Raw genomic sequence first — 25,632 nt, 5'->3', positions numbered from 1 at the left:
TAACTTCTGAAGATATGGATTTAGACATGTGTGCCTATTGTTTGTGCCTTGACATATGCAGTATGCTCTCATGCAATGTACAAAAGTAGAAAGACAACCATTTCCTATCAACACATCAGGGCTGGATAAAAGCTGCTAAAATAGTCAGTCTCATCTATAAGACACATCTCACAGCCCTTTTAAATTATCAGTCACTTGCACCACTAGAGCAATAAAATGGAATAATCTTTTATGTGGTTGATTAAACAGACAGGGCTATTACATAGCTACATTTGATGCTCTATGATTGGGATATTGGAGGTCCAGTGCAGTATGTTTTCTTCTGATCAGGTCTTCCACCTCTTTCCACTTACCTTCCCGTTTGTAGTCACATTATAGCCATCTGTTTGATCTCCCGGGAGGCCTCAGAGATTAGCCAGATCACTTAAATTTAAATCCCAATCTTAGCTTAAAAAAGATCCATGAGCTCAGTATGAATGATCTAATGGTGTGACTCAGTGTGAAAAATGATTTGTGGTTCAGGATAGAGTGTGTTATTGTGCATTACTGGAAGGTTTTACACTTAACTGTAGGGCGTGTCAAACATGTGATTCCAGATGAGGAATTAGGGCAAACAATCATAATTGTTCATTTACACAGATTTCAAGTCCAAACATGAATCCTATTAGGAACCGGTTCTGACATAAAAACAGTATAATCAGTACACTATATAGCAGGTGTGTAAATGCAGAAAAGGAGATAAAATGTATTGTATATATAATGTTTAGAATAATGTATTTATAGGATGTGCCTTTGTTTATGGTGTTCCTTAAAGCCACTGAAATAATTTGCATGTCTGTAATACCAATAACATTAAAGGCCAAAATCACTGTTTCTCATAATGTGTATTAGGGTTCCTCAATAGGCGGCCCGCAAGAAACAAATGTTTGGCCCGCATATAAAGGCCTGTTCACACCAAATACGTGACGATTTTGCGAGGCAAACTTCCGACGAGCTGGTGAGGAAACTCATTTATAACTTTTCTTGTCATCACCACAAGAGCGCAGTGTGCATCCAGTTTCAACAGGTCTCTGACTGCAAACGCTCTCTCAAGTTAAATGGGCAAAAGGTTGATTTATGGACCCTTTTAAAATCTAAGCAGTACTCTTTATACATTGGTGGTCCACCTATGTTTTTTTTTTTTTTTTTAAATAATGTTCCACGTTCAAACCAAATTAAACGCAATAATGTTGATTTACACTAAAAAAAAATAATTTTGACTCATCCCTCTTTTACTTCTGGAGATTTAGAGTAAAAAAAAAAAAAAAAAAAAGGACTTAAATTTTGATTGGTTTCTCACCCGCACCTATTATATCGCTTCTAAAGACATGGATTTAAACACTGGAGTCATATGAATTACTTCTATGTTTCCTTTATGTGATTCTTGGAGCTACAAAGTTCTGGTCACCATTCACTTGCATTGTATGGACCTACAGAGCTGAGATATTCTTCTAAAAATCTTCATTTGTGTTCTGCTGAAGAAAGTAAGTCATACACATCTGGGATGGCATGAGGGTGAGTAAATGATGAGAGAATTTTCATTTTTGGATGAACTATCCCCTTAAAAACAAGTTAAAAAATCCCAGTTAAAGTAAGGTACTTATAATAGCAGTGCATGGGGCCAGTCCATAAACGCTAAAATGCACTGTTTAAAAAGGTTTCTTTTTTTCTTGTAATCAAAATCATGACAGATGCTGTCAATTGAGCTTAAATTGTACTGAGCCAGGAACTTAACGTGCCGATACCATATAGAGGGCAAGGGAGACAATATTATATCAAATTAGCACAATTTAAACACAGCAAATAAGATTTGAATTTAAATGAAGACTTATTTAACACAATATTAAAGTTGACAAAAACATATTTAAACACAGAAATTTGAATTTGTTGAGTATTCATTGACAATGCTGAATCAATTTATAAAAAGCAACACCGTTATCAAACATGTCTTTTAATCGGCTAATCGGAAACAGGTATAGGCCGATGAAATCAGTCACTAATATCTGTATAGAATGGATTATTCTCCCAAATTATGGTTTAAAAACAATCAAATCGATTTCAGGATGCCGTCATTGCAACTGCATTTTTATTAGCAAAATAGTGGATATTAGTCAACATTTTGACATTTTAGGGATGTGGAATTTAAAACCATTTTAACATCATACATTACTGTCAGAAAAGTTGTCTGCACTCTTTCACCACACAATACATTGTAAAGGTGGTTGACTCATGTGTTACATAACATGGATTATATGGACCTAGTGCAAAAATAAATGTGTTATTGGAATTCAGAAGTGTAAAATCCTTTGGTCCCTTTTATAGAAATAAACTGTTCCATTTGATCAATAAAATGCCTGTTATCACATTACTTCATAGAACACACAAAATATCGTGACCTTTTGCAGAGTTCTCCATTAAAACAGCTCATGAGTTGCAGGTGCAGAGGACCAAATTCATTAACAAATGAGAGTCTCACCACAGTTTTTCCATCATTCCAATCGCAGTCAAATCTGGCATGAACACATTGTCCTTGTAAGGTGGGTGTACTCAGATCACCATACACGTTTCTCACATAAATGATAAAAAAAAATATATATTTTGACCACACAAGGAAGGAATGTGCAAATATCTAAACGCTTGGCTTTGTTCCCTTCAAATTCACAGCTCTACGATCACCCAGAGTAATTTGGTCTTAAAATTCTCTTGTATTCATACTCTATTCAATGCACAAGTGAAAACATATTTATGATAACGTTGGGGATAAATAGCAAGTGGCTCTTAATTTAGTCGAGAAAAAAAAAAAAAGCACTGCAACATGAACTGCAAATAATAGTGAAAGCACATGACCTTAATATTCAGAGTAGAGACAGAAAATTGTTCCCAAAAACCCTTAGAGTGAAAAATATCCAATACAAAGGATCTGCAAAGTATAAACCTAAATCAAGCAACAATTACAGTTATTACAAATATTTTACACAAAAGACTTTTTTCTAAAACTTTCTAAAAATGTTAAAATGTTCAGAGAACATAAATAAAAAGTTAAGTAATGCATTCAACATTCATGTTCATGGTTGACTTTGCTCTCGCTCTGATTCTCCCAAAGATTTCACATCAGGCCGCTCAACGTTGTACTGTGAAAGACAGATGGGATACAAAAGGTAAACACATGATAAAGAAACAAGAAATTACATTTTTACCAAGATTTCAATAACTCATTTATTAATTAAAAATGATTTGACGTGTTCAAGACAAAAGCAGCTAGTGTGGATTACTTTAGTCATTTTAGTGCTTGGCATCCCAAGTCCCCTCAGTCACTTTTATTATATGGAAAAGCGGGACTAGTACATTAACATTTCTCTTTTTAAGTCATATGAGTTTGGAACAACATAAGGATGAGTAAATGAATTTTCATTTTTGGGTGAACTATTCCTTAAAATGAGTTCCTGCTCACCAGTGAGTTGGCTGAACTTAAAAGAGCCCACAGTCTTTCAGGTTGTTTTTGATGATGACATCAGTGACTGCGTCAAAGACAAACTGCACATTCTTTGTATCTGTGGCACATGTGAAGTGGGAGTAGATCTCTTTGGTGTCCTTCCTCTTATTCAGGTCCTCAAACTGACACTGAACATAGGCGGCTGCATCCTCATACGTGCTGGATCCTTGTAGAGGGAGTTTTACACAATTAACGTTAAATACAGAAATACACAGTTAACCAATGAAAGTCAACTTTGAACACTTGTGACACAGAAAACATACCTGTATATTATTTACGAAAGACAATATAGACTATAGGAGATTAATTTGATTCAAAAGATTTACAGCTGTTCATACCGGCATACTCTGGGAAACAAATAGTAAGTGGGCTTTTCTTGATCTTATCCTCAAACAGGTCCTTCTTGTTGAGAAACAGGATGATGGAAGTGTCTGTGAACCACTTGTTGTTGCAGATGCTGTCAAACAGCTTCATAGCTTCATGCATTCGGTTCTGTTGCCCAAAGAAGAGAAAATAAACCAAAATTCTGATGACTCATTTTGCTCTCACAGGCATATCTAATGATCTTTTTCTCCAACCAAATGCTCTCTAGTATGACTGTCCCTCCCTCTAATACCACCAAATTCTGACTAGCAATAGCTAACAGCAAATCATGGCTCATGGCTGTGATGTAAACTAAAGGCTAGAGCCCACTGCTATATCCAACTCCGTCAACACAGCAAAGAAAACTGCGTTTGTCAAGCGACTTAATGGGGTCTTTAAAAGTGTCTGTTGTGACACTGCTGAGTCAAAGGATCAGATGAGCACCAACACTGGAAGATTGTGTGTTTGAGGTTTGAGCTCTCACCATTTCCTCATCCTCAGCCAAGACGAGGTCATAATCGCTGAGAGCCACACAGAAGATAATGGCGGTCACACCCTCAAAGCAGTGGATCCATTTCTTCCTCTCAGATCTCTGACCGCCCACATCAAACATTCTGAAAGTAGAGATACGTTTTGGGTGGTGAGATGCATTCTGGAATGGTCACACACATTGAAAAGTATCAGCCTCAGACACAACACACAGTCTAATATTGCACAAAAATCACCAGTTCCAGTCCGACTGGCTGCTTTTCCTCAATGTCTTTTTAATTAGTCCGCCTGGAAACAATGTTGCGTTAAGAAGGTACCAGGTTGAAACAATGAGCACTTTTGAGCAAGAACTAAAGTTTGCATGGTTAGCTGCATCAGAGTTTTACACATCTATGAAGAGAACGGTGTATATACCACTTCTGATGCCTGTGAAGTAACCTTATTTCTTTTGTACAGAAAGACATACATTTTGTTTACAAAGTCTATACACATTTTATGCAATTGTTAATATGGTATTTTCTGAAGAACTGTTGGTGGAGATTGATGCAGCACTAGTGTTGTCACGGTACCAAAATTTCAGTAGTCGGTACCTATACCAGTGATATTTTACAGTTCTTGATACCAATTTTGATACCACAACAAAAATATGCGAATATGATAATTTCTTTTTAAATTAATAATTAGTTTAATTATCAAAATGGTGTATAATCAATTAGTTCTTACAACTTTTGACAAGTTAAAGTTCTATTCACATGTCATTGCATTTTTTTTTTATTCAACAGAAGTCTTGCTTGTGATATACTGCTTAATTATTATTACAGTGAATATTACAGAACATTTTACTATACAGTTTTAATATAGTTCTGTAACAATTTCTTCAATTTCAGGCATCTACATTTATTTTGAATCGTGCTTTTATTATGACACGTGTTTTTTGTCGGAAGCGTCACTTTTCCGGATAAACAGTTCGCGACACATCCCAGTGTGATCATTGAAGACTTATGTCACGTTTGAAATCTCATCTCTTTACATTGGCCTTTGAGTCTGACAAATGAAATGTAGGACAAAGAGTGTCTGTATTTTAGATTACTGGTGTTTGTGGTAATTTTGAAATGTTATGTTTAAAATTCCATTACTGTGAAGCACTTTGGTCAAAACTAAAGATGAGTTGAAATAAGTGCAAATGCTGTGATTTAATTCTGTAAATATATAGTCTACATGTAATTCATGCTTCACAGTGGATTTGTGCTCTGTTCTGTCATCTGATACAACACGAATGATGTCTGTTTCCAGTGTTTGAGCAGTCGTCATTTAAAGTACGCAGCTTATCCATTCCACACTAAGATTGCAGCCTTTAGTGGTTTAATAAATCACACTAGGACATGTCATGATTTTAATTTGATTATCCATTTCGGTGTAAAAGGAGAAATAGGGCATGCATTCAGAATAAGCCTGTGAGCATTTTAAAGCTGTTGTGTGTCAGGTACCAGCACTATATTCATTTTTCGGCACTGTTCTATTATTATGTCAGATAACCCCGCACTTCAGCGCAAGTAAAAAAAAAAAAAAAAAAAACAAACTGTGGTTGGTCACTTTACATGTTGGTCAGTTTTTTGTCTTATCCCCTCTTAGGCAGTTCTTTGCCAGAATAAGCTGCAATGAGGACCAGAATTCTATGTCAGACTACACAACAAATACACAGTTATATTTAGAGGAAATTGTGGTTAATAATGGTTTAAGATCTGTAATTTTGATCAGACACACTAACACTTATCTGATGCAATGTATAAACAGATGAGTCACTTTCCCTTTTCAACTCAAATGAGGAACACAACAATCATGCTGACATCAAACATAGTCCATAATTTACTCTCTCACACATACAGCGCATTTCAGAAAAATCTGTGAATTTTGATATCAGATTTTCCAGCTGAAAGTGTGCAGGCATTTCAAATACAATGGCAGCACTCACTTGAAGTGAAGATCTTTGAAGGTGAAGTGGGTCTCCACGATACCTGTAGTCTTCACCCTGGTTCTCAGGACATCTTGCTGAGTGGGGACGTAAGAAGCACTGGATATTCGGTCCAGGTCATTCAGGTAGCTAGAAAGTGAGAAACGCAAGAGGACCATTTTTAACTCTGATAAGATCAGTCATTTTAATAATTCCAGTCATTTTAATAATCCCAAGGTTGGGATGAGTACTGTTCAATTTCAGAATCCAAGATCAATTTAGTGATTTAAATGAACTGAACCATTCATATGAATTCAATTTAATTCAAATCAATTGACCGTGCATGGCACCAGCAATGGCAAGGTCATGGGTTCAATTCCCAGAGAACACACGTACTGACAAAATGTATAAACTGAATGCAATGCAAGTCACTTAGGATAAAAGCATCTGTAAATGTGTAAATGTAAATCAGGCTGTTCACCAGGCAGAACTTCATTAGGCACAATACATTTTGACAAATATATTTTGGATTATCGTCTTTATCGCAGTAATGCAAAGTCGCCCCCGCATGGTAAGAAATGTGCACCTCATTCTATTCACGTTACATGTACGTGGTACACATTCTGTTGGAGAAATGCAAGAGGAAGGCGGAGTAGCTTCACATGAAACTGAGACAATTGTCGCGCACTCACTATGCTATCTCTGGAGCATGCAAGTGCACGCAAGCTCAGCAGGCTTCCCATTTGTGCTCCAGAGACAGGAGACCACAGAGCGAGATGAGTCACGCTACTCAATCAGAAAAATTAATCTCGATATTGCGGCACAAACCACAAAACTTACGTGACCTATTTGAATTCTACTGAGATTTTTTTTTTTTTTACCTTAAAGCGCTATGGAGATTTTAACCACCACTGACAAGGGAAACAGCTAAAACAATGCGTCATACATCAATAATTAAGTGCATTTTTAAACTACACATCATCACCCTTAATTAAATTCTGTTCGAATGATGTTTATTTCTATTGGATATTATTTTACTTGTGTAATTTCCTTTGTTTCATTGCTTGGAGAAGACGTTGAGTTTAAGAAAAGTTTATAATAATCATAATACTAGTCAACAGGATCAGACTGAAATGTGGCACTGTGTGAAATTTAGCATTATGTAAAAGTATATATAAAAGTACATTTGATTTAAAACTAAATTGAGATTTTTATTTATTTCTTTTTTTATGTCAAGTTCCAAATAAAGAGAAAATTATATGAGGGGGAGGTTTTCATTTATAAAAGTATTTAATTCACTGACTGGATTATTCAAAAATAGGCATTACAATATGTTTACTTAATTTATAAACCAACTTTTAATTGTTTTTTTTTTGTTTGTTTTTTTTAAAGAAAAAATTTACTATTTTGTTATACATATCGTTGTCGTGATATAAAATTGTTCATGTCGTGATATAAGATTTTGATCATATCACCCCTTAACTCGCTCTAGTAACATTGCTTATGTTTAGTTGAAACCATATATTTAATAGGGGTGGGAAAATGCATTAATCTATCAAAGGAATTTTGATGCATCGATTACAAAATTTAAGAATTGATTATCATTATATATTAATACCCAATGTGTCCGTCTCATATTATACGTACCTTCTCTCAACAGACACAGAGCCGAGCACGTGAGATTAAAGGGAAAGAAAGCGCACTTTGAAATAAAGAACGTTTATGCAGCCAAGTTCACCCTGCGAACCTACATATTTATGGATGGATGGACGGACGGACAGACAGATGAATACTGCCGAGTTCGGCTTTCTGTGTCATTATTCAAAACTGTTTGCATCCATTTGACCAACGTAAGTTCATTGTTGTTGCCTTCTTCCCTGATAATGATATACAGTATATTATGCTAATATTGCTTTTGTATCGCCATAAAATGTATAATTCCTCAATAACAGTTTAACCATGAATAGAACTTGGCTTAAATAAATGTGACTGGTGGGCAGTCATTGGCTGTGAACGGAAACACTCATTCTCTTTATAGTGAATGCTACAAATAGGGAGTGATTTCAGGCTGTTCTGAAGGGAACTAATCAGTTGATTACAGTCACCTGTGATTGGTCAATGACACGAGGCAGCCATGAAAAGATAAAATTTTTTTAAAAAAATATCTTTCGCAGTGTGCATGACAATGCGACTGAATTCTCGTAAACGGGCTTGGCAAGCGGAGGCGTCTCTGTTTAGCCACCTGGCGCCACTTTTCCTATCCCAAAATGAATAAGGAACTCACGGTTACCACATATCCCGTGTAACCGCCTTTATGCTACTAATAGACAGTTTTTCATTCTATGACCCTGCTGAGCCTGCTCGTTCAAAACCTGGATCGTATCTGCCTGCACATGACATTTAGTCTGTAATTACTGGTCACGATGCATTGTCATTTTTAGACTGACTTCGATTCGATTACGATTCTCTGAGCGAATTGTCCCACCCCTAATATTTAACTGTTGAATTTCAAATATCTTTTTAGCCCAGTCAGTCTAGATGCATGCCACCTTTATTATGCAAGTTACCATAGAAATCTCTAATGTAAATGTCTAGTTCGTTTGGGCTCTATGCAAAAGGTACGGTTTTGATGCATGCTTTGAGATGACAAGACAAATTTGCATTTTTGAAAAGTTTGCATAAAGCCTATTTGAATGCTAAGCCATAATGGATGGAATAACATTCATTATAACTCTGCTCAATATAAAACAAAACATCTGCTCATAATAAATGAGGTAATGGTCAGTGGCCAAAATGTAAAAAAGGAGGAAGAGCAGAATTCTGTGGGCAGTACGGAGGTCATTATGTTGGAATGGGTTGGATTGTGGGAGAGAGAGAGAGAGAGAGAGAAACTCACTATGAGGCAGAGTCATTCAGCTGGTACTCTCTGGAGCGGCTGAAACAAGCCTGCACTCCTGCATCCTTCCATAGTCGCTGGATAATTCCAGCCAGCTCCCCAGTCATGAATCCCTCATCCACAGAGCCAGCAAGTACAAAAAGCTGCCTTGCGTCATCCTGCAAGACAAGCCAATCAAACACATAAAGAACCTTCTCTTTTGTAATGTCAATGAAGACTTAACACACAATTCCCCTTTGATGTTTCAGCATCTTTTCTTGCAAGCTGTTTCATTTCTAAAAGTATAACATAAAAAAATCCTAAGTGGGCTGGAATGCTTAAAATAATTGTTCAGCGAAAAATTAAAACAATTCTGTTACTCACCCCAATGTCATTCCAAACCCCTATAGTTTTTTTTTTTTTTTTTTTTTTTAAAATGGAACGCAAAAGTAGATTTTTTTTTTTTGTTTATCTTTAAGCAGCTTTTCCATCCAACAGCTTTTATTGATCATGTCTGTCAAGCTCCAAAAAGAAACCCAAACAAAAAAAAACACCGTAAAGGTAACAACAGTAGTCCATAATACTCCAGTGCTATATCCCAAGTCTTCTGAATACAACTGCCTTGTGTGAGGAACAGACTGAAACTTAAGTTGTAATTCATTGATAATATTCCCTCCCGCCAAAGTTCGCGTCTATATTTAATAATGGCGCATCAACATTTTTGCATTCTAGATGCAAATTAGGCAGATGGGAAAATTAAATAAATGATGAATAAAGCTATTTGTAAGTGTAAGTCACAGAAAAATACTAGCATATTGGTTTGGAATGAGATGATGGTGAGTGAAAAATGACAATTTTCATTTTCCTATTAACCCTTAAATGCACGGTAATTTTCCCAACCACCCTTATATATTCGGGTCTTTAGAGACCCGGCACCTATATCTATCAAAAATGGATGTACAAAATGCCCCGAGTGTGTAACATTTTAAAAATATTTCCAAGATGATTCGAAAACAATAAAATATATTTTGATGTTTTATTTTTCATAAATTAAAGAGAACAAAATCAAGAACAGGATTCATTATTTTCACACTGAAATTTCATGAGATGTAACTGGCTGTCAAACATTATTATACTGAGCTACACATAACACATAATCTAAACATGTGTAATCTATGTGGATTTTCTCAGGCACTTGTCTAAATAGATGCACAATTTACATTATTTTATTAGTACACCCAAATTGCAATAGTCCTATCATACTGTTCATGTGTTTACTTCGATGTTGTTTCTTCATCAAATAGCAATGTCAAATGTAAACAAGTTAATTCACTGAAACAACAGCGCCACCTTGATTAAGAAATTGCATGTATGTTATGTATGCATATACGCAAATAAAATACTGATAATTTACCATTGTTGATCATTCATTGTTGCACAGAAAGTCAACGTGATCTAGTATTTATTTGTATTAATATACTACTCATTTAGCCAGTTAGATAACTGTGTACTCATTTCTCTTGTAAGACACACAAAAAAAAAAAAAAAAAAAAAATAAATAATATATATATATATATATATATATATATATATATATATATATATATATATATATATATATATCCTGTGATAGTAAACTTAAATATATATATGAAACAATTATAAAAAATATAATTTATGGAAGTGCAAAAAAGAAAAACCCCAACATTCTTACATACTGTGAGTCTCTAGAGACCCTATACATTTTTGGTACTTAAACCATTAAAAAATAATAATAATAATTTTGTGCAATTTTGCCATTTTCCTTTTGTGTTACACAATTTATAAGAGATTGATTGAAGAATACTAAAGAGGTATGGGCACAACTCCAAAAAATGGGTGAGGTACAGGGGGTGGAATGAGGTCCCGGGTCTCTAAAGACTCTAGGTATGTGTTTAAGGGGTTAAATATTCCTGGAATGGAACTTGACAATATAACAGCACCACTTACAGCCCGGGCACCATCTGCAAAGTCAATTTTAAGGCGGCCCATTGCCCTTATGATGGCGATGATGGACTGGATGGTGTTGCTGTAGACCACGGCTCTGTACTGTTTACACTCCTCCTCTGAGTAGCCTGCCTCATGGATAATTCTGTGGGAGAAAGACAATGTCAGGTTTTCAAGTAATTATATGAAGTTATAAACTGATCTGATCCTAGACGTTGGTCAATACAGTGTTCCAGCTGTGTTAAAATCCACAATACAGTAAGAGCTATAATATAAATTATCCAGTTCACCTTGCTACTATATCAACCCTAGAGGTCAACTAATAATCTTTGTTTACATATGAGGGACAATATCTACAGGAAGGTTGGTACATAAAGCATTTTCTTTGTATTTTATTTATTATACAAATTCATTATGTAGTAACCATTTTATTCAAGCAATGTGGCACTAATGAAGGGCTGTGCTGTATCATGAAAACAGTCATGATGCTGAAGGGGTTGCTGCTAGTGATGTTAATGATTAATTGATAATCGTTTAATTGTCGTTAATAATTTGATCGATTAAGCTTATAGATCACCGATTAGTTAATTTCAGAAAAAAAGCATTCAGTAATTATGTCAGCACATGTTTCATCCCAACCTACAATTATGTCAGTTTTCAATTTGACATTTCAAATGAGTCCCAAGTATCCTAAATATCCCACGATCCACAACGTGAAGTTTTAATTAACTCACATATGTATCTTCTATACAAGTTATAATAACAGTAATTTAACAATTCACAAATTTGGACTAAACATAGCCTAAATGTATTAAAATACAATGAACTAAGAATATTTTAAAACTGGAAATGCCAATACTTGCATTTCTTAAGTGTATTAATTTAAACACCTCCTCCACACACTTTTACATTACTAAGGTTATTTTATAGATCAACTGGCCATTAATTTCCACGACAATTGACAATGAAAATGTCTGAAAATTGACATCCCTAGTTGCTGCCATTCTGCGGAGTGTTGTGCCTGACAACATCTTTTTAGCCATCAGTATATTTACAAAATAACACCGCTTTAAGTGCTTTATTAATTCTCATGCCATTGGGAACTGTGATGTCGTGGGTTTCAGTGATGGGAGCATATTACAATGTCATGATAGTTTACAGCTAACAAATGCAGGGGTGATATCCCCTATTAAGTAATGTCCATATTCAAATGATAATGTAATGTGCACTGTGCAATACTAAGTAAACTAGCTTGTTTTGCATAGTGTGATTTCTAAATGGTATTTAAACTAGTGTGACATGTAATGGTGACATAATTGGGGTGAAACTTACTTCATCTGTTTAACAATTGTACTCTTCCCAGATTCACCAGCCCCTGAGAGAGAGAGAGAGAGAGAGAGAGAGAGAGAAAGAGTTGGCCAGATGGACACATACCCAAAGATTCCAGACCTTTCCCTGTTCCACAAATTAGCATGAGGAGCTGACTGTAAAGATAAAAAAAAATGCATGGCTCTTGCCAGCTCAGCAAAATGATCTCTCACTCAATCAGATCTTGAAAATGACATATTTTACTACTTAAAGCACTTCTTATTTCCGTCCCTTTGATTCCTCTCCAAAAGTAATAATGGGGTGGGACAAAAGACCTATCAATTCAAGTCAATTTAAGCTCTGAAAAAAAGATTGTGCCATTGTGAAAGTTTCAGGCCAATCTTCACTTGCCCAGTGACTAGTGCTGTGTTGTACAAGATCTACAAATATAAGATGTAGTGACGTGTTTTTATGCCTTGAAATCTTACACGTTTGATTTTCTATGACGTTCTGGACACTGATCCGAATTCTGCTGTTTTTTAAACTGTCACAGTTATCTAACTGGCTAAAGCCGGCGCAACACAAGCAGACTCCAAACAATGTGATTTTGGCCGAGAGGGTCACACATGCAGACCGTTTTGCTAAGATCTCCCTTTCTTCAGTTGGAGGTATGACACACTTGCCAATACAAAATGGTGGAGGGGTGACAAACATTCCAACTCACCGCAACTCTCTCGCTCTTATTCCCTATCACATGGAGCTCGCCGAAATAACAAGTACCACGTGAACATTTTCAGACTTGTAGCTTGCTTGGTTTGTTCCGAAACAGGGGCTAAAATAGTAACAATGTTTGCTTTCACAAGGTTACAGTCAGAATAGTCAGGCACAAGAACAGATTCTTCCCTCAGGCCATTCACCTTATGAACAGATAAAACTGCCCCCAATACTCTTCATTGTGGCAATACAATCATGTCTATATTCAACTATTTTTATTTATATTCCATTTATATTTATTGACATATCCTACCTCTTTTGCACAATACATTATATCACCTTGCACATAACTGTTTATCTGTAAATAACATATGTGAACAACATTCTTGCCCTACTGTAGTTTCCTCTATATATTTATCTGTTGTATCTTATTTTTTATTCTTATTTAACTGTTTACAAATATATATGTTTATATGTACATTTCAAATGTTTGTATGTAAATGTTTTTGTATTCTCTTTGCACTGGAAGCTTCTGTCACCAAGACAAATTCCTTGTGGGTGTAGGCATGCTTGGCAATAAAACTTATTCTGATTCCGATTCTGGTTATATTTTAAACTGGCCAAAACTTTAAACTTTTTATCCATCATTCATTGCTTTTGCATTATTTCTGCATTGAAGAGTACCTGTTCTCACGGTCTGAGCGCTCACTCTCTCCCTCTCACGCCCACACACTTGCACACAATTTTATAAGTGTGAAGCACTTTGGTCAACTTGAGAATAAAGTTGAGTTGAGAATAAAGTGCAAATGCTGTGATTTAATTATATAAATATATAATCTACATTAGAGCCCGACTGATATGGGATTTTTGAGACCGATACCGATTTTAGAGAGGGAAAATTCACCGATTATCGATATGGTGACCGATATAGCAAATTTTTGAGCTGGAATGAAAACAGACCTTTTCTATGTGGATTGTGCACTGATTTTGCACCGATATGGCTATGCAAAGGTACTCAGAAGGCAGCTTTCGTAAATATTTTTATCAAAGAATATTTGACATTATTATTATTATACATTGTCAACAAATTCTAGAAATGAACACTGAGAAAATAAAGAAATAAAAATACAATAAACAGCTTAATAAACATCAGTACTGTATGTTTAGTGTCAGTCAATTGCTGACCATTAAAATAAAGAATAAATAAAAAATAAAATAAATAGCTAAATAAACATCAGTACTGTATGTTTCGTATCAGTCAATGGCTGACCATTAAAATAAAAAATAAATTCAAATAAAATTAATAGCTAAATAAACATCAGGGGCCGGTTGCACCAACTATATGTACGTTACAACTTAGCCTAGTTGTGGCATAAATGGGCACTAAGTCACAATTCACGCTCTACTAAATATTTGAGCATTGCACCATTAAATTTATGTAGGACGAAACCCTATGTATAAACTAAATATTTACAGAAGCCTCCGACCAGGAGTAACTGATGGAATAAAAAAGCAGACTGATATTTTATGACATCAATGAGCTCATGTTTTGCATGACAGGCATCAGTCCTTTTGACATATGATGATGTTGGCATTTACACTCATTTACATTTACGAGAGAAAAAAAATAAATAAATTACTTTTAAGCGGCTCTTCAGCATGAAACCGATCTAACGGTGCCGTTTTTAAGGTGCGTTGCCCGGTGTCAAGTTTCAACACATTCAAAATATAATGTATAGGAAATTAAAATGAATAAATGTCTATTTTTCCAGCCTGTTGTATTAGTATTTATCACCCCTCATTTATTTTAGATACAGTTCCTATTAATTATTATTTACACAGGGCGAAAATACTATTTATTAAATCTACTTTTATTACGTATCCTATTATAATGTCTGGAAAACCAGACTTTTAAATATTACATTTTATAAATGCAATGACTGGAATTGTTCAGTTGAAGGGGGTACCAAACTGTGAATCCTGAACAAAACAATTTGGTGAATACACATTTACACGCTGACAAGGTATGAATGAAGCTATGTGGTTAGCTAGTTAGCTGTAAGCTCATTGCCACAGGGAGTAAAAGATGGACTTTATTTACTTTCCAGCATCGTGTCTCACCAACTAGGTAACAGCGAAGCGTGAAATCAACACTCACTACACACAATCCACCACCGCACCGTTGTCTGCCGAGCTGCAAAAAGATGCTCTGATGTTTACCTTTCAATCTGCTACATTACTTACTGCACTGACAAACTATAGCTGGCTAACAGCAAACAGATGTGATAAACATGTGTGACATGGTTGTCAGGGACAGGATTAACGTTATATTAGTAATATAAAATGATGGGGTCATTGTTTATTAACTTTCCAGTATGTATTTCACAAACTAGTTAGCAATTTAATGAGAAGAGATCGCTCAAATCCACACCGTTTAACTACGCTGTGTCTGCAGAGCCACCGTCAGTTCAGAGTCAGCTCTGTAAATAATGGAGTCCGAGCACGCTCTGCTGGACAAACTACGCTATGACACCAATTCTAAAGCACTGTTTTCTGCATTATATGTTGTCTGAAAAAAAGTGTTCATATCGGTGCATATCGGTAAAATATACACCGATACCGATATATCAGTGAAAGGCAAATATCGGCCGATCAATATACCGGGCACTAGTCTACATGTAATACGCGTTTCACAGTGGATTAGTGCTCTGCTTCATCTCATACAATGTGAATGATTCTCAGTCTCTTTGGAGTTTCCAGTGTACGAGCAGTCCGATTTATACATACAAAGTACGCAGCTCATCCACAGTAAGATTGCAGCATTTAGCGGTTTAATAAATCACACTAGGACATGTCACGATTTTAATTTGATTAATTGTCCATTTCAGTGTAAAAGGAGTAAAAGAGCATGCATTCAAAATAAGCCAGTGAGCATTTTAAAACTGTCGTGTGTCAGTCATACTGTGCTCGGTACTAACGGTACTGCAGAAACACTGAAATCGTTACGTCTTTTTGTATTTTAGTATTGACTTCATATCAAAGTGTCGGTACTTTTGACAACACTTGCTCCTACTGTAATCAATAAAGCCATTCAATGAAGCTGTCTGCATGACCTGCGGAAAAGGTAAGGACTCTTAATTTGTACATCGTTTTGGATAAAAGCATCTGCTAAATGACTAAATGTAAATGACTACATTCATTATAATGGGAGCGATCTATAGTCCCTTTTAAGACTCTACCTGTCAAACTTGCAATAAGTTGGCATTAATATTTTTTTTTTTTTATATTAGATAAGATGGGTGCAACAGTTGTTAGTACTGTATGTATCCAGCCATCTCACTTCATTGCAGCGGTTCATGCGTTAATTATTGGTTGCATTTCTGGAAATCTAAACACTTCAATTTCCGTTAGATCAAAGCATCCAACCACTGCACAACATGGTCCACATTTTAATAATGACATTTTATGACAATCGTGTTAACGTTAGTAAAGTTAATTGTGTTAAAGTCACTATGAATGAAGCACCTCCTGCTGTTGTTTTGAATGAGTATGACATATAGCCGGAAATGTTCAAGGAACAAAGACGTCACTTCCTTAAATAGTCCCAAATTCAATTCCAATATTCAAGAATGCATAAAATTACCCAGACGTGTTCTTGATCAGGCTGCTATCGAGGATGCAGCGGATGGTGACGCAAAAAGAAAAAAGTCCCAGAAGTCATAGCGGCACTATGGTGGCAAACAAAGAAAATGTATCAGTGTTTTCCTTCAAGATTTGCAGCTGTAAGTTTGCGAATGTATGACAGCTTGTGAGAGTCGCCATACTCTGTCAACATTTGTTGCGCACCAATATGAAATGATTTATCATTACAATTCAACTCGCAAAGTTTGTCAAAATTATCCCTTCCCAAATGTTGGCTATAAATGCAGCACCCTTGAAATATGTCACAGAACAAAGAAATAATTAGCGATCTATCTGAATCATCATGGTAAAACGAGAGGTTGATGTTTAACTCTCCCATATATAGCTTATCCATATGAAATGAAGTGTCCATAACGGTCACGTAACTAATGCTTTATTATAGGTAAAAAGAAAAGAAAGAAGACCGTTCATCAACATACGCAGAAAGCCAAGGCCAGGTCTGATAAAGCCATTGTATACATGCATGATGGACGAAGCTGAGATACAATCACACTGTACCATTATAATGGAAACATTACCCGTTTCTTTTATATCAGTCTACATGTTGTTAACCTATTACGTTCATCTGGAGCGCACACATGTGCAGCTGATCAGATTTGGAGCGGCATCAAGCCAAGCGTTGCAAATTTTTTTCTCTTCCTTATTCAGCCTTTGGTGGATTGACAAACCATCTAACTATAGCGTTTGCTAATATTTTTATGCAAAACCTTGATTCCCTGATAAAAAAAAAGTTTTAATTCAAAACGTAAATTCGAATTAACCGTAAAAAAAAAAAAAACAAATCTCTCTCCTACAGATGTGCTGGGAGAGTCAGTTGCAAGAGGAAGATCGTGGCATATCTCAAAGCTCGCAATAGATGCGTTCTACGTCCTCCTGTCTGTTCGAGTTTGTTCCTCCAAGGTACCTTGGCCAGACGGGTCTTCATAAGAACGCAAATGTGCTCTCCAATTTCTTAGCATTGAGAAACTATAGTACAGGATACTTCTCTCAACTGTATATTAACAACTGGAATAAAAGCAAGAGGCAATCATAGCACCACTGATCTGAGGAACTGTGTAGGTGTTAACTTGTATGGATTAATTAAACGTTACGTTGCTGTAATGAGATTACAGGCAGATCTCTGTAAACCGATTATATATGTCTCAGAACCATGCAGGTTTGAGCGAAACATTTGCTGCTGGTAGGAATCACAAAAAAAATTACTTGAAACAATGTTTACTTTGATAATTAGTATAAGTTCTTGCTGTTATAAAAAATTAGTATGGACGATCTAGAAATTATTCTAGTATTGGTACTGACTAGAGGTGGGGGAAAAACTAGATAAGTTATAGTATTTCGATATTTGTCTCTCACAATATTGTATCGATATTCACGTTCCAAAAATCGATATTATGTAAATTTTTCAACTTCTACAACAGCCCCTGAGATGGCACAGTTATTATGTTTTACCGCTGAGACAGAACCAAACTCCTTTGACGTCACCCACAATACGGAAAATGTTGACAGCATGAGCGCGCTGGTGACTATTCAAAATCCACCTTCCTATTTCAAATCAGTTTGGCAACATTTCGGTTAGTCAAAGATCTGGAAAAAAACATTGTTTATGTTGCACATTAAAGTCTGCATTACCAGAAGTAGTGATCGCTCTTTTGGTCATTAGTGCATTTTCCAGGGCAATACCGGATTGTGCATTATTGTGTGTCATGGTCGTTACAGTCAAGCTCCTATATGACATTAAGAAGCATAAAGCATCATTAATGTAGTCCATATGACTCGTGCATTATATTCAAAGTTTCTTGAAGCCACAAAATCGTTTTGTGAATCGCAAAAGGATGCATTTAAAGGGAAAAAATTATATTTAAATTGACAGAGTAATGTTACATATAAACACTACTTATTTGGCACTTTTATATCAACGTATTTAATAATGCATTTAGGGAACATTTTACTGAAGTCTTATGAATAAGAATGAAAAACAGTGAGTAAAATATGACAAATATCGCAATACATGGCAGTTTTGAATCACAATACAACAAAAATATAAAATCGCATTTATATCGTATCTTGACCCTTGTGATTCCCACCCCTAGTACTGACTACTGAAATGTCAATATTGTGACAACAATAAAGGTTGTTTTCAACCATCCAGATGAGGATTTCTCATTGTGGAACTGCGCCATTCTGTACCAATCCAACCTCGTTGCTACGGTTTCGGTTTCTTTTTCGATTGTGTTACTGTGAAATGAGGATTAAAATGGACAGACTAAGCAAGTGACCAATGGCGAGTCACCACATCCCTTAAGGCGTTCAACCAGCGCAGTTGAGAACTGTCAGCTAACTGTGCTGAGAACTTCAGACCAGGAAAGGTTTGTAATTGTACCGTACCGAGCTGTGCTCAACTGGAAACGCTACTGGAAGCGTTACACATGGAAAATGTACACTCTGTCATGCAACCAAGTTACTTTTGCAGCAACGCACTCTATTGTAGCCATTTATTGACCAATAAGAATTTTAGAGTAGGACTTTCATGAAATCCAGTTCCCTGTATGCCCACTTTGAATTCAAACAGACATGGCTCTTTCCACAACTTCCAAATGGGGCTTAAGCATTTCTAGTCGTCAAACACTCCGTCAGAGCTTTCTGTAGTGTGTATACACTCTTTGAACGCAAAAATGCATCCTTTGAAAAGCCGAAACCAGCCTTTTCAGTCGCCTAGTTCTCCAAGCAACTCACCAGCTAGTCACTTTAGGAAATGAAGTTATGCACATCCATTTTTTTTTTTTTTTGCCCCGCTCAGGAAAATTTTAATCCTTTCACACAGCTTTTTGTATAAATGGAGCTCCGCCCTGCTGTGAGCCTAGAGTTCATTCATTCGGCAAGCAAACTTTTCAATTAACCATCTCAGTTGTGGTTGAGAAACTTCCTGTAGGAGGATGCTGCTCTCTCTTTCTCTCAGTCCCAAAACACAAACAGCAATTAGGCCACATCAGCATCACTCACTCGGATTCAAACTCTACTGTGAGGAAACCAAACACAGGAGCAATGAATCCACCCAAGGGACCCCCAGAACTCCCACATGAGTTCATGAGAGCCTTGTGGTTTATCCAAACTATTAATCTTCTTTCAACATAGGCTAGAAAGTTTTCTCAGAAACAAATATCAAAGTGTTTAAGATGGATAACAACTGCTTCCATTTATTTATATATATATATATATATATATATATATATATATATATATAGGAAACATATTTTCATGACTTTCGATTGCATTAATTGGTTCTTGGATGTGCTTTTTTTCCACCAAACGCACAAGAGATGCCCAGCATGTTCGTGAGAGAAACTGTAATCCAGCAGGCTCAGTTACAGTCTCTCTTGAGCCTCATAGAAGCACCTCTGACTACACTGAAGAACAGCACACTGAGTTTGCACTTATTTAGATGACCTGCTTTTTTTATTGAAATGCTGGACATGATATGAAAACAAATAGTTGAATGTAAATATCGATATATAGAGCTAAAGTATCGATACAATATCGTGAGAAAAAGTATTGCGGTACATCAATATTTTATTGTATCGACACAGCCCTAAGGAACACTTTGGTCCTAATTAAGTTCCCAACGTGGTCTTCTGCTGTTGTATCCCATTTTTCTCAAGGTTTGACGTGTTGTGCATTCTGAGATACTATTCTGCTCACTAAAATTGTACAGAGGGGTTATCAGAGTTATCGTAGCCTTTCTGTCTGCTCCAACCAGTCTGGCCATTCTCCAATGACCTGTCATCAACAAGGTTTTTCCATCCACAGAACTGCCACTCAACTGGACGCTTTTTGTTTTTGGCACCATTTGGAGTAAATTCTAGAGACTGTTGTGAGTGAAAATCCCAGGAGATCAGCAGTTACAGAAATACTCAAACCAGCCCATCTGGCACCAACAATCATCCATGCGATTAACTAATCAGCCAATCGTGTGGCAGCTTTGTAGTGCATAAAATCATGCAGATACGGGTCAGGAGCTTCAGTTAATGTTCACATCAGAATGGGTAAAAAATGTGATCTCAATGATTTGGAATGTGGCATGAATGTTTGTGCCAGATGGGCTGGTTTGAGTATTTCTGTAACTGCTGATCTTTTTTATAAATGCTTTTTATAAACACATTTTATCATCATTTAATGTAAGAACTTTGACTCGTTAATGGATATTAACTGAAGCACCTGATCTGTATCTGCATGTCTTTATGCACTGCACTGCTGCCACACGATTGGCTGATTAGATAATTGCATGAATAAGTAGGTGTACAGGTGTTCCTAATCAAGTGTATTATTGTAGGACCAACTATTGGATTGCATTTACACCTATAATAAGTCTTTGAAAAGCCATTAAAAAGTATATTTAAATACACCTTTGGCAAGAATTGTATTAAATGTATTTTTGATTTGTTATATCTCCTCTGTTGAAATTATCTCATCATTTGGCAATAAACTGCTAAGGGCAGTATAAGCAATTAAAATGTCATTTCTTATGTCAAAATATTCCAAATAAGAACTGAAACTTTACATTTTCTAAAGAGTTTTGCTCATGCAAAACTCACCACCATGACTGTTCGGTGATCTGGGTGGTTGCCAGGGTGTTGCTATGCTGTTGCTAGAGGTGTGGCTTGTAGTGCATTGCAATGTGGGTGCTGGGGTGTTCTGGGTGTTTACTTAATGGTCCAAGTCAAAAGAACCTAAGTCTGGATCAAATTCTGGTCAATGGATGTCTATGGAAATACATTGCCCGGGTTATCACTCACCAGGTTAAAAAAATAAATAAATAAAAAAAAAAAAATTTCTAATTTTTTATAAAATAAATAAATTTACACATTCCCTCCCTAATAAATCATACGATTTGGATAATCCATGCCCATAGCACAAATGGTATGGGACAAATTATCAGAATCAGGTATGGGCATTTTGCCCATTTTGTCTACTCCAGTACTCTGACTAATCCCTCGAGTACTGAAATCTTCAACTCCCATTTCGTCGAGATGCCGGTGTGTGTTACTTCACGCAAACATTTCGGCACCCAGGGCAGGGAGGTTTACAGTCAGTGACAAACATTCATTTTTATTAAATAATATCCATTAACAAGTAAAAGTTCTTACATTAAATGATAATAAAATGTGTTTAACTGAAGCTCCTGACCTGTATCTGCATGATTTTATGCACTGCACTACTGCCACACGGTTGGCTGATTAGATAATCGCATGGATGATTGTTGGTGCCAGATGGGCTGTTCTCCTGGGATTTTCACACACAACAGTCTCTAGAATTTATTCCGAATGGTGCCAAAAACAAAAAACACCCAGTGAGCGGCAGTTCTGTGGATGGAAACGCCTTGTTGATGAGAGAGGTCAACAGAGAATGGCCAGACGGGTTCGAACTGACAAAGTCCACAGTAATTCAGATAACTGCTCTGTACAATTGTGGTGAGAAGAATATCATGTCAGAATGCTATTCTGAGATGCGGGTTGGCGCTGTTTTGGCGGCACGAGAGGGACAGGTGGTTTTATATATATATTAGGCAGGTGGTTTTAATGTTGTGGCTGATCGGTGTATATATACGCATGTAATTGGAAAAAATTACTAAACAGGACAAACAAAAACAACAAAAGAATTGGAGGGATCCACACCGAGGCTGCCATCCGCAGCGCCATCTTGTATCATTATGTGCATATGCTCAATTTTTAGGGTAAGGGATTTGTTCAAATCCACAAACAGTGAACTTGACTCCCAAAGCAGCAGTTTCACATTTTGTTTGGTCTCCTGAGCCTGAGTTTATGGTGCTATAATTTGAACTAGCTTTTCGGTTACTGGGTAACCACCCACTGCTCGAGACACATGCGGTGAAGATCATGCTGCTAACCATGAATAAGTGCTGCTCATCTTCACTGAAAGATTCAACATCAGATTTGAATCTACTGTTGTGATGCTCATTCATTTTTGCAACCAATTTTTTTTCCTACCCACCCGTGAAAGTACTCTCTTCTCTGGCGGTCTCCATTTGTCCACACTGCACTCTTAACAGGATGTCCAGCCTGTTTTATAGCAGCCATAAACACATATGCTGATGATCCACAACACCAAAAAGCAAACAAACCTAAGAAAGCAAAGTTTTGGAAGAACGTGAGGCTCACAGGGGTCGGATAATGAATCAGCACAGTGGGGAATCCAGTTAACTAGCTAATTGGACAGCCAATTCCCCAAAGCTTGATGGAGGACATAAAACCTGCTCTTACACCAACAATTTACACAGCACAAGGAGGACAGGCCAACTGGTAAATTGCCAAGTTATACAATTAGCAAACAATGCCACATCACGCCTGAGAATTTATATGAGGTTATTCTACAATACTGGCTTGACTTTTCAGATCAAAGAATGAAAAGCAAACTACTGACCATATGTGGCTTATTTAATTGCATGTTTATTTCAAGGCAGAGAAAAAGCAGGGAAAATGGACACTAACTTTAAGCAGTGCATGTGGAAATCCTGCCCCTTCAAGTTGAGAGAAAAACCGGTGTGAATGTAAACAAAGCGTCTATGTTCATGGTAGGCTGTGGAGTTTACTTAGAAACAAATATTAATGTGTTGAAGCCACAGAAACTATAAATAATAAAAGTTTCAAATTCCAAATAGTTTGGATTTATTACTCATGTCCTCAACAATTCTGGCACACAAATACTGGAAAGCTACAGAAGAAACAAATGCAAAACAGGAATCAGAAACTGAAAAAAAGTGGCCTGTATGCAAATCACAATGAATTTACAATTCTACTGCTTTAAGGTAAAAAAAGACAAATGTGAACCAGTGATACAGTTTGCATACAGCAACTGTGCATAGTAGGACTTTGCAAATGAACATCCTAATTCTCTTCACCCCAAAGTGAAAAATAAAGATTATAAGAGCTTTTTGGAACACGTCTACTAAACAAACTACAAAACAATATGTAAGGGGAATAGACATGTTTTCAATGCAAAAACAACTATCAAGCCGTATCAAAAACACATTTTCTTCAATCAGTAGCCAATTTCTTCACACCCACTCAATCCTGTTTATAGGAGTTCTGTTTAAAAGCTGTTTACGAAATAACATAGGGCTTAAAACTTTGGAATGGATATCAATTTAGCCTTAAAACCTTGGGCTAAAAGAACTACACATTTCAGAATCATCTTTTAAACCCACAGTCTCATCCACTCTGGCTAACTCAAAGTACCCAGCAGGCCCCTCCATATGCACAATCTCATTTATCATAATTGGATGAGGATGTCGTTAATCTATCAGATCTATCTCTGTAAATCAGACAGTGGGGATTAAATCAGATTAAATTCTAGACTTTTGTTGGCTGGATTATGCGAAAGCCGTTTGCTCCTAACAGGCCATTAGCGAATATGCAAATTAGTATTGTGAAAAAGTCAAGGCCAAAATAAAAGCACGATTTATGCATGTTCAGACGAGAAAACGGTTAAATACAAAGTGTAAATATAATATAGGCGATTACTTCCACTGTAGTCATATAGCAATATAAATGAACGCAATAGAGGATTTCAGTTGAGTGAATTAGCTTTATATGCTAGCCGAGAAAACCAGCGCGGTAACTAAGGACAAAAAGTTTACCGAGTTCATAATTATGGGTTTAACTGCTTTATTCTCCACTCATACGTCATTTATAGATTATATACTGTCAGTTCACAGTGATAAAGTCTCTCAAAGTTCCTTTAAAGTTAAGTTTGGTGTGCTTGTTCATTGGCGGAGCTCAGAACTCACCAAGCAGCAGCAGCTTGACCTCTCGCGACGCTTTCTCTCCATCATCCCGCAGGTTTTTGTCTATCATTTTACTCCTCTCCTGGGCGCTCTTGTCGTCCGAGCTCAGGGTGCACCCCATGTTTCAGGCGTTTAAATCGGTTTCCAACTATATAAGGCGTCAAAGAGCCGAATAAACGGGAGAACGAAAGAAATATCATGCACAAGTGGTTCGAATGAGGGAGTCTCCCCAACTCTTTCACTCACGCGCAGTCTCTTAAAACTCGAGTTTTTTTAAACACTGGAGTTTCTAAAGTTAATTAGATAAAAACAGAGGATGTAAAATATCAATCGAGTGCCTTGACGGCCATGCTTGATTAAATATAAAGTGATAACTGAGTCCTTAACGCCTAGCCTCACGCTCGGCTTCTCCCACACTGTAAAAGTGTTGATCTGATCAGCCGAGTTTCCTGTTTCTTTTCATACATAAATCCCCCCCTCCTCGGCCGCGCGCCTGAGTGCACGCTCCCGCGCACGCAAAATGGAACCAAGTTATTCTTGTCAAATTTTCACTGTACATTATTTTTAAGTTTATGTGTGTGTGTGTGTGTGTGTGTGTGTGTGTGTGGGGGGGGGGGGGAGACTAATGCATTGTGCGTTTTCACATCTTTTGATGACATTTCTTAAATTTATATTCCCTGTTCAATACAAGTTAAGCTCAATCGACATAATTTTAAGTCGCTTCTGCTAAATGACTAAATGTAAATTTTAGGCATAATGAAAACCACAAAAATATAATTTCGACTCGTCCCTCATCTTCTTTAAAAAAAAAAAAAAAAAAAAAAAAAAAGCACAAATCTGGGTTACAGTGAGGCACTTACAGTGTAAGTGAATGGAGCCAATTTTTGGAGCGTTTACAGGCAGAAATATGAAGC

The 25,632-nt window shown here is 36.5% G+C and overlaps 1 protein-coding gene across 1 annotated transcript; it reads right to left on the bottom strand.

The window, feature by feature from the left end:
- Positions 1-2,103: 2,103 nt before the first annotated feature.
- Positions 2,104-25,168, bottom strand: gnaia (guanine nucleotide binding protein (G protein), alpha inhibiting activity polypeptide a). Its single transcript, XM_051692016.1, has 9 exons — positions 24,722-25,168; positions 12,529-12,571; positions 11,200-11,341; positions 9,232-9,389; positions 6,357-6,485; positions 4,380-4,509; positions 3,871-4,024; positions 3,491-3,698; positions 2,104-3,170 (listed from the first exon to the last, which is right to left on the bottom strand). Exons 1-8 carry the CDS (start codon positions 24,837-24,839, stop codon positions 3,508-3,510), a joined length of 1,065 nt encoding a protein of 354 aa, XP_051547976.1. The 5' UTR covers positions 24,840-25,168; the 3' UTR covers positions 2,104-3,170; positions 3,491-3,507.
- Between the last annotated feature and the right edge of the window lie 464 nt (positions 25,169-25,632).

Source organism: Myxocyprinus asiaticus, chromosome 48 (assembly GCF_019703515.2).
Source record: "Myxocyprinus asiaticus isolate MX2 ecotype Aquarium Trade chromosome 48, UBuf_Myxa_2, whole genome shotgun sequence".
In the NCBI taxonomy this organism is placed as follows: Eukaryota; Metazoa; Chordata; class Actinopteri; order Cypriniformes; family Catostomidae; genus Myxocyprinus; species Myxocyprinus asiaticus.
This window is presented reverse-complemented; position numbering and strand designations above follow the sequence as displayed.